The sequence below is a fragment of the Melospiza melodia genome, chromosome 14 (assembly GCF_035770615.1).
Source record: "Melospiza melodia melodia isolate bMelMel2 chromosome 14, bMelMel2.pri, whole genome shotgun sequence".
Lineage (NCBI taxonomy): Eukaryota > Metazoa > Chordata > Aves > Passeriformes > Passerellidae > Melospiza > Melospiza melodia.
Window position 1 is genome coordinate 12,257,141 of NC_086207.1, and position 16,195 is coordinate 12,273,335.

The 16,195-nt window shown below is 43.4% G+C and overlaps 1 protein-coding gene across 2 annotated transcripts in view; it reads right to left on the bottom strand.

Annotated features, from left to right (window-relative positions):
• The window catches only part of TRPC7 (transient receptor potential cation channel subfamily C member 7), a 64,323-nt gene that overhangs the window by 5,952 nt on the left and 42,176 nt on the right, over positions 1-16,195 (bottom strand). For both annotated transcript variants that reach the window (XM_063168720.1, XM_063168719.1), the window contains exons 5-8: positions 13,255-13,488; positions 11,198-11,462; positions 5,540-5,735; positions 2,352-2,573 (exon numbers count right to left, since the gene is read on the bottom strand). In XM_063168720.1, coding sequence (XP_063024790.1) covers positions 2,352-2,573; positions 5,540-5,735; positions 11,198-11,462; positions 13,255-13,488 — 917 coding nt within the window. The remainder of the gene's footprint in view (positions 1-2,351; positions 2,574-5,539; positions 5,736-11,197; positions 11,463-13,254; positions 13,489-16,195) is intronic.

Below are 16,195 nucleotides of genomic sequence, written 5' to 3' on the forward strand. Positions count from 1 at the left end.
TTTATCTTAATGAGGCTGATGCTTATCCATTCAGAACACAAGATAACTGCTTGCGTTTGGAAAGAACGGGATTGTGGTACAAAGCCAAATTCTGAAACACAATTGATTTTCACGGGTCCTTTTAAAACAGCAGTACCCTTTGCTCTTTCTTTTGGGTCAAGAAAAATATGCATTTTTTAAACAGACAATTTTATATTAATCAGAGGCATGACAGCTCTAGAAGCTTCCAAGGAGACTTTTCTGGACACTACACATAAAATTTGTCGGAGATTTCTTTGACTCTAATCCACCTCTGAGGTTTTTGATCCAATATTAACCAAAAAAATCACTTATTCAAGGAATAAATATCATAAACTTCTGCACCTATATGCAATTGTATGTAGAGGGGAGGCCCTGGATAAGGGCTTTCCTTCCATGGTTGAACCAGAGATCCTGATTTTTTTTTCTTTCAAATTAGGATGTTTATAATGATTGAAAGTCTGAAATAATAGCGTAATTTTTAACAAATGTCTTTCTTACTCATCAGGTGTATCATGGGCTTACAGAGACTCTTGAAGATGATACATGAACAAAATCAATAGGCAAGCAAGAAATGACTGATATTCTTAATTGTTTATGCTAAAGCCATGGAAAATATGAATATTGCATGAGTTCCATGAAAAAAGACAAGCCAAGCACTTTCCCTCATCAGGCTTGGGGAGCAGAGGCTTAGAGGAAATTTTATTACTTTGTTTTAGGCTTTGAAGCAGAAATTAAATTTCAAACAAAGCAAGCTTAGTGCAGTCTGATTCAAATAACATTTTAAAAGCATTTTAAAATCATTATTTGAGGTAGTTGAAGGAGAAACACTTCTTTCATTTTGAGACTCCACTGTTCTAGTGGTTCTTCCAGTAATCGATAGCAGTGTTAAATGAATTTGTAGACATGCTTGTCTATCTCAGCAAAGCTCCCTATGTTGATAGTTAAATTATTTGATAATACAGAGTAAACCCCATGGACAGACTTCTCCCTTCAATTTAGGTGCTGGCAGAGAGTGGGTGAGCACCAGACCTGAGCAGTTCTCTCAAACTCCTGGGAGGATGATCCTCTTTGGAGGCTGTGGGCTTTGCCTGGAGCTGGATGGTTCCCCATGAGCTGGATGGTTCATCATGAGCTGGGGGAGCTCACCATGAGCTGGATGGTTCCCCATGAGCTGGATGGTTCCCCATGAGCTGGATGGTTCCCCATGAGCTGGATGGTTCACCATGAGCTGGATGGTTCCCCATGAGCTGGATGGTTCCCCATGAGCTGGATGGTTCACCATGAGCTGGATGGTTCCCCATGAGCTGGATGGCTCACCATGAGCTGGATGGTTCACTGTGAGCTGGATGGCTCACCATGAGCTGGATGGTTCACTGTGAGCTGGATGGTTCACCGTGAGCTGGGGGGCTCACCATGGGCTGGGGGGCTCACCATGGGCTGGGGGGCTCACCATGGGCTGGGGGGCTCACCATGGGCTGGATGGTTCCCCATGAGCTGGATGGTTCACTGTGAGCTGGGGTCTCACCATGAACTGGGGGGCTCACCATGAGCTGGATGGCTCATCATGACCTGGATGGCTCACCATGAGCTGCAGGGTTTACCATGAGCTGGATGGTTCATCATGAGCTGGGGGGCTCACCATGAGCTGGATGGCTCACCAGGACACGGATGGTTCACCATGAGCTGGATGGTTCACCATGAGCTGGATGGTTCACCAGGACATGGATGGTTCACCATGAGCTGGAGGAGCTCACCATGAGCTGGATGGTTCACCATGAGCTGGATAGTTCACCGTGAGCTGGGGGGCTCTGTTATTTGCTCCTCCAAGAGGTCCAAGCAGACCTTAAAGCAGCCTCCATGTCCCAAAGACAAATTCTGCAAAGCCTCCTCCAACTTCCCTTCCCTTCTCCTCAGTCTTCCTTCCAAGGTTACAGCTGAGGGTGGGCTGCACACATCTCAGCTGGAGAGTGCCACCCTGTTGTCCCCTCCCTGGGCAGTGTCACACAGCTCACCTGGGAGAGCCTGGAACAATGGCCCTCAGCAGACAAGTCGTGAACCTCTTCGTGCCTCTGCTTCTGCCCCTCTCTCTGACCTTGCTTATTTGGCCTTGGAGTGCCTGCTTTTACAAAAGTTAAAAAAGTGCTTGCTTTTACAAAAATTGTCCTTTTCCTGGTGCCTGGTGCAACGAGGCGACACCTTTGGGAGGACACCCTGCTTGCAATGTGATAGAGCAACGTGCAGTGGTCCCTGAGCACCATCCAGCCCTCTCCAGCAGCTCCCTGGCATGAATCCTTTCCACAAAGAAGCTGAAAAGTGGAAATAAAACATACCCGTTTTTTGGAGTTCAGCATCCCCATCTCAAGGTCATTTTCACAGTTTTTGGCCTTAGATTTGCAGAGTTTTATGAGGCACATTTTTATTCTCAGTATGAGATAATAAAATGATTTAGGGCTTGGCACTAGATTAAAAGGAGCAGGTAAAGTCCTTCCTTCATCAAAGTAGGATAGCCAGAGCTTGGCACGCGCAAACTTCCACTCCACATCCGCGTCCTCCTTGGGAAGGGGAGAAGGAAAAACAAATCAACACCCAAATTAGTAAATAGGAAGGAATTTAGCTCTGACCAGGGCAAACATACAGGTAGGAGTTAAGTACAACAAAATTCTGCCTCCCAGAACAAGGCCCCTGTACAAAATGTGTATTTGTAGGCTTCTTTCTGGTAATTTCAAAACAAGGAAGATTTAAACAAAATTATGCATAAACAGAACACATGTGTGTTCCAAATATTACACTATTTCCTTGTGTATCAAAGGGTTGTCTCAGTAACAATCTGGTTTTTTGCTGTGCTGACAAATGAATGTGTCAGAACATAGAGACATGGAAAGCAGAAAAAATTTTTATGAGCACAACAACAGCAAAGACTGTCTGTGATGAACTGCAGTGCTCTGTGCCATCTGTTACCACTGCTCTGGCCAGGAATCCCCTTAGGGAGGCTCAGACACTGCTGGATGAGCATTCCCCTATCATCAGCTGATTTCCTCTTGGATCCTGTCTGTATTCACCACCATACATCCCTAAAAACCTTAATTCTCCTACTGTTCACCTCCTGCCACTGATGAAGGTGGAGAAAAACTCCATCATTCAGTGTGTGTGAATGTCCTTTATGAATTGTCAAAGTGGGCCAGGATCACTTCCAAGTAACAAGGGCAAGGTTAGCAAATATTTTATGGAGGAAATCGTTCACTTGGCATTTATACAGGAGGATGATCAGGGCCATGTACCAGGAGCATTTATCAGGCAGAAGAAAGGATGAGATACAGCTGCTGTACCACTGTGTTCATTGTGCTTTACATGGAGGGCAGAAGGAGCAGAGGTGTGGATCTGCCAGCTCCCTGTATTCGTGTACATCTGGAATTGTGTGTTCTGTTGAAATTCATACCCTCTGATTACCCTGAACCTCTGGAACCTGCTCAGGAACTGCCATGACACCGTGGAGATGAATTCTGCCACAGCTGCAGCAGTGTGGCTTCACCAGAGCAGCAGCATGCCCTTCTCTGTTCTCATGGTTTGGGGTTGCATCTCACAAAACCTTTAAGGTGAATTACAGAACAAACCACCAGTGAACAGTCCTAATGCCTTTCTGTTATGCAATGAGAAGTACTACTGATGGGAGTTGTTCTGTTCTATGGCTAGCAAAAGGATTTCTTTCTTTCTTTCTATAAATCCAAATTTGTCAGGAGGCACCAATACTTGAGGTATAAACAGAGGAAAACCAGAAGCAGCAAAGAGAGATGTTAAATGGAAGGCAAGAAAATATGGTCTTGTCAGTCCAGCTAATAGCAAACCAACTGCCCACTGACCATAATGGAATTGAATTCCTCAGCAATGTCCATCCCAGGACATCATTGACATTGCTCTGGTCAGACACACACTTTGGCAATGGAGGCTTCCTCTGCAGTCAGTCACCACCCCTGGGGATTCTGAAAGATGTGCAGATGTGACAATTGGAGACATGGTTTGGTGGTGGCCTTGGCCACCTGGATGAATGGTTATAGGTTTTTTTCAAACCTATATGACTCAGATTCTACAACTCTCTTTAATCTTCACAGAGATTCACAGAGAGCTCTCGAAATCTCGCACTAGTGACTACTGAAATGAATTACTATCAGAACTAGTTTCTCTTCAATTAGGAGGATCTGGGCCAAACAGTCACACTTGTTTTGCTTGCTGATAGTTACAAGTAATCTTTAACAAAATTTAGAAACTTTCCATGCAATCAAGAAGAATGACAAACCATTTTTCCAAGAAAATGGCTTTCACAAAGTTTAAACTGGAAAGTTAATATAGGCCACCTATTCACATGTTTTCAGAGATCTTTTTTTCTTCAAGAGCATCTCTGTCTACTACAATAAACTGGAAAATGCAGTAAGAGGCTGAGACCCCTTCTGAAGTAAAACTTGCTTCAGGTGAATAGGATTCAGGGAATTGCTTGATCCTGTGTGATTAGAAACCTTTGGAGAAATGGCTTTGGTTTCTGCAATCCTGAAAGGTTCTGGGGCAGAGAGCATGTGTAAGGTCTCTCTGACATTCAGACTCAGATACAGCATGCACAGGATAGAGTTATATTTGTACTACAGTTCATGGATGAATCAGAAATTACAGTGAGAAAATATTTTCAGCCCTGGCCTTTTTCAATGTCAGTTTTGAGGGGAGATTAGGACAAGTAATTACTACAAACGCAACTGCAGAAGTTTGACATTTAACAAATCAGAAGTAAAAGGTGACTCAACATTAACATTATCCAAATAATGTATTTTTTCTGCCTTTATTTAGATTAGCAGAGAGTTGTTTATGTCCAAAGCATTTAGCAAATCCACTCTGCTAATAGCCACGCTACTGAACAGGGCTGGGTAAACCCTGCAAACGCCTTTCTGCAGAAACCTATTAATATTCCTTGAGGGCTCTGTTTATATGCTTTAAAAGATGGATTTTGTAAATGTCCACAAAGTCAGGTTTTGCAGACCTAAAGACTCTTCAAAAAAATGGTATCAAGTTTTATGCCTGGTAATTTCTAAACATTTTCATGAATGCACATGAGCTTCATATCTACATGGGCTGGAGTGTTTAAGCAGTAGGGAACAGGGCAAAAAGTCAGAAGAAATATTACTCTGTCATAAGCAAACAATGCAGCTAAGGCAACACACATGGATAAATTATGATAACCAACGAAAGGAATAAAAAATATCACAAGCCACTTTCATTAAATACATGTTAAGGAAATTTGGTTTACTCACAGAGGGTCATTAAAAACAAGGAAGCTGAAATAGTTATAGAAATTATTCATTGTTGATTATTAATTCAATCATAATCTGGGGACAGACTCAGCCTTAACTGTTATACCACATATGATGTTTTCAGGATTCTAACCTTGGATGTAAAGTAAACTACAGCCTCCTTGGGTTCTTAGCATTTTCATTATCAGTAATAATTAAGTTTGTGTTTGTAATCTGATTTATCTTACCTCAATTTCCTGATAGGAGTTGTTGATCATGGCTATTAACATGTTAAGCAGCACAACCACCATAGTCACGTTATATACTCCATAGAGTACATATCCAATATTCTCAATGAATTTATGGTCATACTTCAGCACCACAGATATCACTTCAGATAAGCCAAATATTGACCAGAATAAGGTTTTAAAACTTTCTTCTACCCTAAAAATAAAACAAACAATCTCTTAATAGAGTTGACACTGGGTTAGCCAGGCCACATGCTAATAATAAAAGCAGCAATCCACAAATATAAATATATCTTGGCACAGTTATTGCAACCCATTATCCATCACCTAGGGATGTGCCAAATCACATTTCCTGATTTGATAAAGAAATATGATTTCTGATTAATACTACAAAGTTACAGAGTGCCCTGATTTGCTCCAGCTGTTCTTATCAGGGGCATTACACTAGGATTTTGTGTCCCTAATAGGGATGACAAATCCATGGGCAACTTGCAGTCTGAAACTTTTTATGTAGGGCTTTTGCTTCTACTCATTCACTCTTTTTTCCTCCCAAGAAGATAGAACCAAGTCTGACCTCCTTCTCTGCAGTTTCCAGGGCAGAAGAGAAGCATGTCTTTTACCCAGGAGAAAGGATTGAAAAGTTCTGCATTGTGGCATTAATATAAAGAACACAGAGTGCAAATATAGCCAGACCATAGTCTGATTTTCTTCCTGTCCTTCTTTGGGACTCCAACCATGTCAGACACCCAAGCATTTGTAGGAAGAAATTGGATTTAAGGAGTGGTAGAAGATGTTGCAGAAAGGCATTTTGATTTGATTATTATCCTTGCTTGAAAGTAGGAAGGAGCAAGAGGAAAATTAAAAGGCTGAAAGATAGGAAAAAGGGGAATAAGCCAATGACAAAGAGAAGTGGGGCTAGAAAGAATGAAGCTGGACTGACAGGTCAGAAGGAGAGTCTGATCCAATGAGTTGGGGCTGTAACAGGGGAGGGGAGCAGCCACAGCTGAAAAGGACAGAAGGAGGAGGAAGAGGAGAAGGAGGAGGGATGCTGGCACATTTTGAAAGCATTTTGCCTAATATTTAACTTAGAAGGCATTTTGCCTTTGCTGAACAATCCTTAGCCTGTTAACAGTTAATTGCCTCCCTTCTCCTCCTGCCCGCCAGGAGGGAGCACCTTCAAATAAAACAATGCCATAAAAAATTATTTTGATGAAATTTTTCTTACTAGGGCAGTGTTTTACTAATCCTGCTAAATCTGTTTATAAAAACAGCTTATAGACACAAACCATGGCATTTTCAACAGGAAAAATAAACATTACATCAATTCCAGTGTCAATTACACCATTCATAAAAGCAAGAGAAATTAATTTCAACCCTTTGAAAGGCTGGTTCAGAATTCCTGGACAGCTCCTTTCTGCTGCAGCAACCTGGTTTTTAATTCTCATCATAATTTGTGGTACTCCACAGCTCATTTACAAGTAGTAGTAAAACTGCAGTAAAGAGTATAATATTTACTCTGTATATTGTTTTGTGGGGACTAACCTTGAGTGAAGTTTCAAATAAGTGTTGTACAATTTCACAGATAACCAGAGTTGCTGATATCCCACTCCCTGAGCCTGTTGCTCTGCAGGGCTGCAGAGATACCCTTGGGGGATGTGTGACCATATCACATCCAGGTGCCATCGCTTTTCCCCCTGCTTTTCCTCTCCTGTGACACCCTGCTCTGTTCTCCTGCCCTCTCTGCAGCAGGGCTGACCTGGCATTAATGTGTCAGGCTCCCTGCACTGTGCAGGGGCAATCTGGCCACTGCTCCCTCAATAGATGTTGTATTTTCCAGTTTAAGAACACATATTACACCAATGATCTTTGGCATTGAAACCCACCGCCGAGGTGATTTCCCAAACTAATAAAAACCATAACTCTAGCCCTGAGCCCAGCTGCACCCTGCTATTAACTTTCCTTTTTAATTTAGAAAGGTTCCCTCAGTTTTCCACCCTGCTGGCAGATTTTAATACAATGTGTCAGCTCTGCTCCTTTTCTGCAGCTTGAGCATTGACCTCTATGCTCGAGCAGTGCCAGATTCTCCTTGAGAAGTAAATTGAGAGCTGTGAGCTGCCTTGACCACCCCGAGCCCCAGAGGTAAAGGGGGTGCCAGGTTCCTTTGTCATGTCCACAAACCTGATTTCCAGTGTCAGGTAAGGGACCAGTGCCTGTGGTGGTGGGACTGGAGGCTGCTGGAGAGGCTGACCTAACCTGTAGCACCAAAATGATGTTTAGCAGTGCCCCAGGCATAAGCAGGCCTTTCTGTCAGAGGAAATGATTTAAGGAGACCTGGTACCAGTCCCTCCCTACCCGTCACAAAGGCTGCAAATGACTCTTTCCTTCAGATTATTGCCAGAGATTTGGCACAGGTTGCAGAGAACATCAGTTGAGCTTCTTTTTTTTTTTTTTTTTTTTTTGGTTTTGTTTGTTTGTTTTTGTTTGTTTGTTTTTTTTGTTTTTGTTTTTTGTTTTTTTTTTTTCAAGAACATCTCACTAAAACATGAGAGGAGTTCGTTGGGAGCCAAGTTCTCAAAGATTTCAAGATGCCAAGGTGCCCCCTTGTTGCCAGCCAAGCAATTTACCCCCTTCCTGCAAGGTCAGCAGGTGTTTCATCCTTCTCAAAGGCAAACAAATGAAGGATTTAGGAAGTCAGGAGTCCTGCCCAGCCTGACAGCTCCTGGCAGCAGGGGGGTCTGGCAGTGACAGATTGGCAGATGCTCCCTGTGGAGGAGCCTCTGCAGCAGTCACCCTCTACTGGGGGAGAACTGACTGTGCTGGGGAGACCACAGAGATCGTTTGTTTGTTTGTTTCATTACACTTATTTCTGTAAAATTTAAGGATTTTGCACTGAGGAAGGTGATTCTTCCTAACAAACCATAGCCAGTTATCTATTTGCAGATTTTCCTCACTTTTGTGTACAGCAGAGTGCTTTTCATCACAAAGGATCATGGCAAGCCTGTCATTTCATATCAGTCTTGTGCCCTCCTCTTTAAGAAACCTTAAGGCATCCTTTCAGATTTATCTCCTTAAATGAATTTGAGAACTAACTCTGCCAAAAAAGCAACACAGTCAATGCAATCTACAAAACTATCACATTTCAACAAAACAAAACAAGTAGAAAAAAGCCTCCAAGCCTGGAAGTAGCTTTGGCACTGAGCAGTGAGTCACATTCCCCTTTGGGGAGAGTGAGACAGAAAACCTTGCCTTGTAGCCTTCAGCCTGATTTCTGATGCAGAAAGCAAGATGAACACAATCAGCCTTGACTCCATTTCGATTTTGTTTGCATAGCATGTTCTTAATTACAGGCTGTTTCAAGAGCTGTGTGCTGTACACAGCATCTCATAAACAGATAAACATAGCTGGTGTGGTGGCAACTGCTGGGGAAATGATCTGCTCTTCAGCATTGAAGAACTTCCAAAAAATGTTGAAAGTGTATTTAGTTAAATAATTTCTATATTTAACTAGTGTGGAGTAAAGACAACTGCATCCTTATTTCCTTTGCTTCCTTTGCATCAAAAGGAAAGAAATGACAGAAACTTAGTATAATAACTCAAATCAGAGGCCACTGGGGTGCTATGTGCTTGTTCTGTAGATGAGCAGAGAAGAAACTGAGTACACAATTTCAAAGTACAGTAGAAAGGGAGGGCGAAAGTTAAACCAAATATTCACTAGCTATTATCATTAGAACTAAGCAAGCAATTCCCTCAGTGTACACTCTTTTTTCTGCTTACATGCTGCCCTGGGAAGGTGTGCTCTTCTTAAATGTGTGATTTGAGGTATTTTAGTGAGCAGCTGTTTGTCTAAGGCTTCCCACTGAGGCAATCCAGGGAGCTGCCAGTGCAGTTTGGAACTGCCCACAGTCAATTATGGGCACAAATCCACTGGGTCTTTTCCTGTCACAACTGTCCAAGTGACCTCTGAGAATCAGAGTTAAATATTCATAATTCTGACTGCATAACTCTCTGTAAAATTTCACCTATCCTCATCAGAATTCACAAACACGCTCCCAGGAGATGCCTTCTGTGATGTTGCTGCAGTCACAGAAGGGTTATGAGGACACCAGAGTAAGCACGACCCCTTTTTGCCCCTGGGATTTTTCAGGGAATGAAACAAAGATAATAGATTGTAATACCTGTAAAGCTGTAATAAAAGCTCTAATACCCAAGCTCTAATACTGAAATCTTTCTCCTTTCCATGAGTAAGTTAGTGGCAGCAGGAGACCACCACCTTCAGCAAGGCCAACAAGCAGCCACCCAAAATAGAGCAGGAAGCACTGCTACAACTGGTGTCTGCCCATCTGCCAAAACCTTGCAATTAGCTTATTAAAATTGTTTGAGACTGTCTACCTCAGGGCTTCTGGTTTTTTGCATGGAATGTCTAAGGAGGATTTTTGGAATGAATGTAACTCTATTCTCTTTGTTTCACATGATGAAAGGGCTCATTTTCACTGATCATCATTTGCCACCTCCTGTGTGTTTAAATAATCAGAAGAAAGTAAGTATTTTTAAAGGCTCTTCCAAATTCTTGAAAGGAAAATTTATGCTCATTGAAGATTTGCTTTATAAGAACATGAAGTCCCCCCAGGATAAGCAGTCAGCAGGCTGAAGTTAAGGAGGATCTCCCCCCAGTCCAAATATCCCTTGGGCATTTAAAGCAATCTTTACTCCGGTGAGCAGTCATCATTTTGGTGAATATTTGATCATTATTTCAATCAAAAGACAGTAACTACTGGAAGATGCACTTAGATAATGAGTGCTAATAACAGAGCTACTGGGCTGAGTTGCACCAGTGACTGGAATTTGTCAGTGCTGCTCTCCAGGGATGTGCCTGGGGGATGCCACAAGTGAGGGCTGCTGTGCCACCAGGCAGCCAGGGATGGAGCAGCCTTGATGCTCATTAAATCTTGTGCTTCAAGGGCATCCTCCTCTTTTCAAATCTGAAGCAAGTCACATCCCACACACTCAGTTCTCTTCTCCCTAACTACTGAGCACAGATAGATGTAAATGGTCTTCCAAATCCTTCCATTAAATGCACCCTGAGGCTCCAGTAGAGGTCTAGAATGCAAATTTGGCTCAGCAGGGGAAAGTAAACATTGTGTTACAGGTTACATGTGGCACAAGAGGGTGGTGTGGTAAAACTGTAAGGCAACAGCCACTTGCAGGACAGAAATGACACTGGAAAGGTAATTTCTCCAAGAGGAGTGATGAGCTTAGCCCCAGGCTCACTGTGCGACACGTTCCAGGACTGACACATCAAATGCAGCATCAAATGTCTGCTGTGCACACGGTCACCACTGTGGGCTCAGGCTCTGTGGCTTTGGAGTGGTTTCCTGAAAGTCAGCTCACACCAAGGGGAAAACATCATGCCAAGAGAGGTGTGTGGGAAGGAAAGCCTCCCCTGTGTCCCCAAGGCGAGTCCAGGTGGATTTGTGACACAAAACTGACTGTCCCAGTGCTGTGCTGGTGCCACATTGCAGTGCAAGGGAGGAGGCTTTCCCCAGGATGCACGGGACACATCCCTCATTCTCAGCAGGACTGTCCCCTGCTCTGAAAACCCCTGAGCAGAGGGCCAGAGGGGCCAGCCCTGCAGAGCAGCCTCCCTCCCACGGGTACTCACGTTGTAAACGCGGGGTTGTACTTTGCACCAAGGTAGTAAGAGTAAAGGTTGAACATCCCAATCATGAAGGCTAGGAACACCATGATGAAGATGACCATGAACTTGAAGATGTCCTTCACGGTCCTGCCCAGAGAGATCTGCAGGGGCCCGAAGCTTTCGTTGGCTGGAAGAATGTAAGCAATGCGGGAGAAGCTGAGTACCACAGCTATGGCATACAGGCCTTCTGAAATGATCTGGGGATCCGAGGGGAGCCACTTGTTCCTGGCTAAAACAATACATGTACACTGGGTGTTAGTAACAGAAAGGGTTAGCTGGAAGCTGCTATGATAAATGATCCTTTTCCAGACTCAGTCTTGCATTTGGGTGGGAGTTAAAGAGGAAAAAAACCAAACAACTTTGGGGCAATTGTACACTGGACCACAGTGTGCTGTACAAATATGGTGAATTAGTTGTATTTTTCACATGGTAAAGGTAGGAAATTACCAAATCACTGGGATTTACTGAAGCCACACAGTGAAAAAAAAACCCAGCATGGCTTTAAACAAACTTGATATTTTCTGTTTCCAAGCTGAATATTAACTGCGCTGTGCTTTGTCCATTTGAAGCTCTTGAGATGGAGAACCAAAACCACAACACAGTGGAGTAGAGCTGTGGATTTGGATACAGGGCACTGTGTCAGTATTTGGAAAGGAAGCATTAGGGAGACCAAGATCTTCTATCCCCACCATTAGATAAGAAAGTTAGGATTTGTTTAGATAAAGCAGGTATAAACATTGTGTACCATTTTCATGTTATCTCTAAAATAAAACCAGTTTCAGAAGTCTAGTTACTCTAATAGTTTTACTTTACCAGATATGCATCATTTACCTAACCTAATAAATGTAAACATTTATATTAATATGGCTTATAAGTGTCCTTGCATCAACTCAGGCTCTTGATGGAAAGATTGCAACTCACATTAAAACGTGACATCTTCAGGGCCACAGCACTAAACTAGGGCATTATTTGCAGTAATCTGAACCAAAGGAAAAGCATCAGATGGAGGAATTCACAGCATCTTGTTGGGATATTCTGTTCTGGACCCTTTGCACCTTTGTGTCATGAACTCACTTTAAATGAGTAAGCAGCAAGGCAGAGGGGGAAAAGCCACAACCTCATCTCTGTGGCTCTTGGCTTGTGTGGGCAGGGAGGGATGCTGGAGGCTGGGCTGGAGGGGCCACTCAGGTCCTGTGGCTCTGAACTGCTCTGGGTCAGGCCCGTGGCTCTGGGGCTGGGTGGGTCTAAGTGGAGGAAATGCTGCCTCAGCTCTCCTCTCCAGCCCAAGCACAGCACCAGAACAACCACCAGAACACCTAGGGAGCCACTGGCGTTCCTCAGTGCCCGGCTCTGGAGCCCCTGCAACTCCTGTGAGCAAAAATCCCCAGGGGTGCCATCCAGAGCTGGCAGAGGTGTGCAATGTCTCCAGTCCCCACACGTGTGTGAAGCTCTGTTCATTTCTGTATAGCAAAGAAAAACCATTTCAGCCATCCAAAAGAACATTTTCAAGGCTCTGCTGCGGCTTGCATTTCCCAATGTCAGCACTTACAGATGATACAGGCCCTACAAAAATGTAGGTTTTGATGAGCAGCAGCTATTTTTATTGCCATTCTTATTTATTTTTGTCGAGGTGTTGGATGTAACAAATGCAGAGTTACTGCAGCCTCAGATTCTGTGTTTGTTCACACATTTCCCTCCTCTCTCATTTGGAAAGCCAAGCAGATTAATTCATCTGTAATTTAAATTCTGTTCTGCTCACTCAGAGTTCCTGATTACCTGTTGCTCAAGCTACATTTTCAGCATGTGATTGACCTGAATGTAGCACAAGAGCAGAGGCTGAATGAGGTTTGGATCCTTTCTAACTGGTTAGGAAGATGGCTGGAATGGATAGATCTAGGGAAAATAATTTGGTTTATTCAGAAAAAATACTATATAAATATCACAAAAAGAAAGCTGCTTTCAGTACTGCCACACATTAACTTAAAAGAACGGGAAATATTAGATAGCAAAAAGCATCTTACCATAGGTAAAGTAAGCAACTTCAGGGGGAAGGGTGACATTATTGAGGTCATCATCCTGAACGTACTGATCTACGTACTGTTGTGCCTCAGAGGCTTTGAGAAAAGCCATGAACCTGGCAGTGAATGATGCCACAAAGATGGACAGCATCCCAAAGTCCAGCAGGTTCCAGAGATGCACCACATATTCACGGGGACCCTCTTCCCAGATCTCCTTGCACTCCGACCATATCATACCTGTGGAGGGATCAGAGCATCTGTAACTGGCAAGCACAGGAGGTGTTTATTCAGACAGATCTGTTTGTTTCCTGCTTGCAGTGGCTTCTAAGATCAAAGCTGCAGACTTTTTAATTAAACGTATGAATTGAGAATGGCTCATGTCATCTTTTCTTAAAAATTAATACAACCTTTTGTGCTTATGAAGCAGAAATCTCAAAATGTCACTATATAAGTCAATAAAAAAGCTGATTTCTGATGATGACGACAGAAAAAGCACTGTTCAGAAACTCTGATGACAGTAGAAAATTCTACTGCTGATGCAGTAGGAAAAAAAGTAGATTTCCTCTCTTGTCCCCAGAATGACGTTCCCACACCGTGGCACTAAAAATGGCACTGCTTGCTCTGCTGCTCTGTTCCTCCTTCCCTAAGATAGTGGGGGTGTCCATTTGGAGAATGCAAACAGAACTGTTCAATAGTAAGTTTAGTATGATTAAAAAAGGGTAAGACAGAAATTCTTTCCTTCCAATTTCATAAAGCTTTCTGTATTAAATAATGAATTTCCATATATTAAAGTCTGAATTACCACTTTGCAAACACTGAGTTTAGCTCAAATTTATGATTTCTGACAACAGACTTACAAATAAACCTAAATGCCAAACCCAATGAATTCAAATATTTGACATCCATGTCCTACTGGGAAGAGCTGGAGTGGACAAGTGAATTCAGTCAAAGACCTCAGGTCAGATTCACCAATTTACCCAACTTTCAATCCCAGCAGGGCTCCAGGGCTGAAATCTCGCTCCTGAATAGCTAAAGTGTTGGAATATTTAACCTACTGATAAATATTTCCTGCTCTCTACCCAGTCCTGTTTCCATAGCAGCAGCAAAATTCACATTTAATCAAGGAGGAGCAGCGCCTGCCAATTTCCATGTGACCTCCTGCAATCTTCTCCTTTCTGTGAACTCCTCTCATCCTCTCTGCTGGAAGCTCTCGTGGTGTGGCATGCAAATGCTTTTGCTTGGCTCCTTCTGAAGCTCCTGGGGTGTCCCCAGAGGTGCACTGGGGTTACAGAGAGGGAAATAGGTCTCTGGGAATTTAGCCTGAGGAGGAGGAGAGAGGAGAGCTGCTGCTCTCAGTCCTTGTGTGTGGGCAAGGATTGAAAGAGACAAAGGAAGGCTGAGCTCTCCATCAGGCAAGGTCACAGCGAGCCTGTGAGCTCCACAGCCCTGGGAACTCCCTGGAGATGTGCCCTGCATTGGGTCTGCCCTGGGAGGGACCCTGAGAGCTGCAGGATGCTGAGCAGAGGGCAGGAGAGGAGCTCTCCTCCTCCTTGGTGCCTGGCTGTGTGAAAGCAGGAACTCCATCCCACACTGACACTCACCAAGAGTGAGATTTAATAATAAATAGCCTAAGGGAGGAGGTGGAAGAATTGGTTTCTCAGGAATTTTCCTGGAGCAAGGATGAAATATTAAAGGAACATTTCTGCCTTGAAAAAAAAAAAAAGCATTCCAGAAATGATGGATAGGAGCCATTAGCCCTGTGCATTACATGTGTGCTTTAAAAAGGTACCAAAGCACTTAAAGAAATATCACATGCATGGTAGCATTGCCCAACAAAGCACTTGTTCACTGATGACCAGAAATGATTCCCGTCCAAATTTATTTTTAATCTTGCTCACTTAATATACCTAAGCCACAGATTAATGAAGAAGTGTCTAAAACTGAGGAGTCTGACTAAAATAAGAATCCATCTGCGAAAGTAACATGCTATTGGCCTATAATTTCCACTGTTCTTTTCCCCAACTTTGTGGCAATCATTTTTAAAAATGTCTGTCAGGACAAGTAGAAAAGTTACAGTAATTACTTGGTCAGTACTGCTGGGTAATTGTATACACATTATGAGACAGTAATTTAAAGTTTCTCCCCAGTAAAAGTATTGAGAAGAGAAAAATCAGCTAAAATTCAGGGGATGGGACGTAAAATGAGGTGTAAGGAATAAGAAGTAGTTAGACAAAGCAGCTCTGCCAGGATTACATTGCAGTGTGGTGTTTCTGAGGCCCCCAATGGCTCTGGCAGGGGGTGTTTCCCTGAGTTTGATGCTCAGAGATGTGGGATGTGAGCACATCCTAGGCTCAGCTCCTGCTTCTCTTGTTCCCGCAGCAGGGATAATCAGAAATGTCACCTTGATGGGCAATTCTGGTTTCAGCAGGGGAAGGAGAGTCAAGATACAGGCACAGCCCATCTGGAAGAAAAATGGGAGTGTGCAAGAAGTGCTGTGCACCACCTGTGCACAAAAAGGAGCAGTTTGTCAGATTTTTATATCCTCTGGCCTGGTGCATAAATCAGGAGCAGCTGATGTTGCAGAGCTGCCTTTGAGCCTTCCTGGGTCCACCAAAGGCTGTTTGATTAAGAGATTAATAGTGCTCAGATTGCATCTACCCAGAGTTTAACTGCTACCCTGGCTGCTTTTGCAGTGGGGATTAGGAAATAAACCCCTGCTTTGAGTGCACACTTCTGCCCATGCTGTTCATGAGGAAAATGCCAGCCTTCCTCATTTGAAGAGGAAGAGATGGGAAGCTCTGGCCACAGGGAAGAGGCAGCCAAGGCAAGCAATGAGCCCTGGGTACATGAGCCAAAATTGCTGTGCACCATGTACAAAGGGGATGTTGGCTTTGTTTAACCTCATGAGATCCCCATGATTGTTTAAACTTGACAATCCATCCCA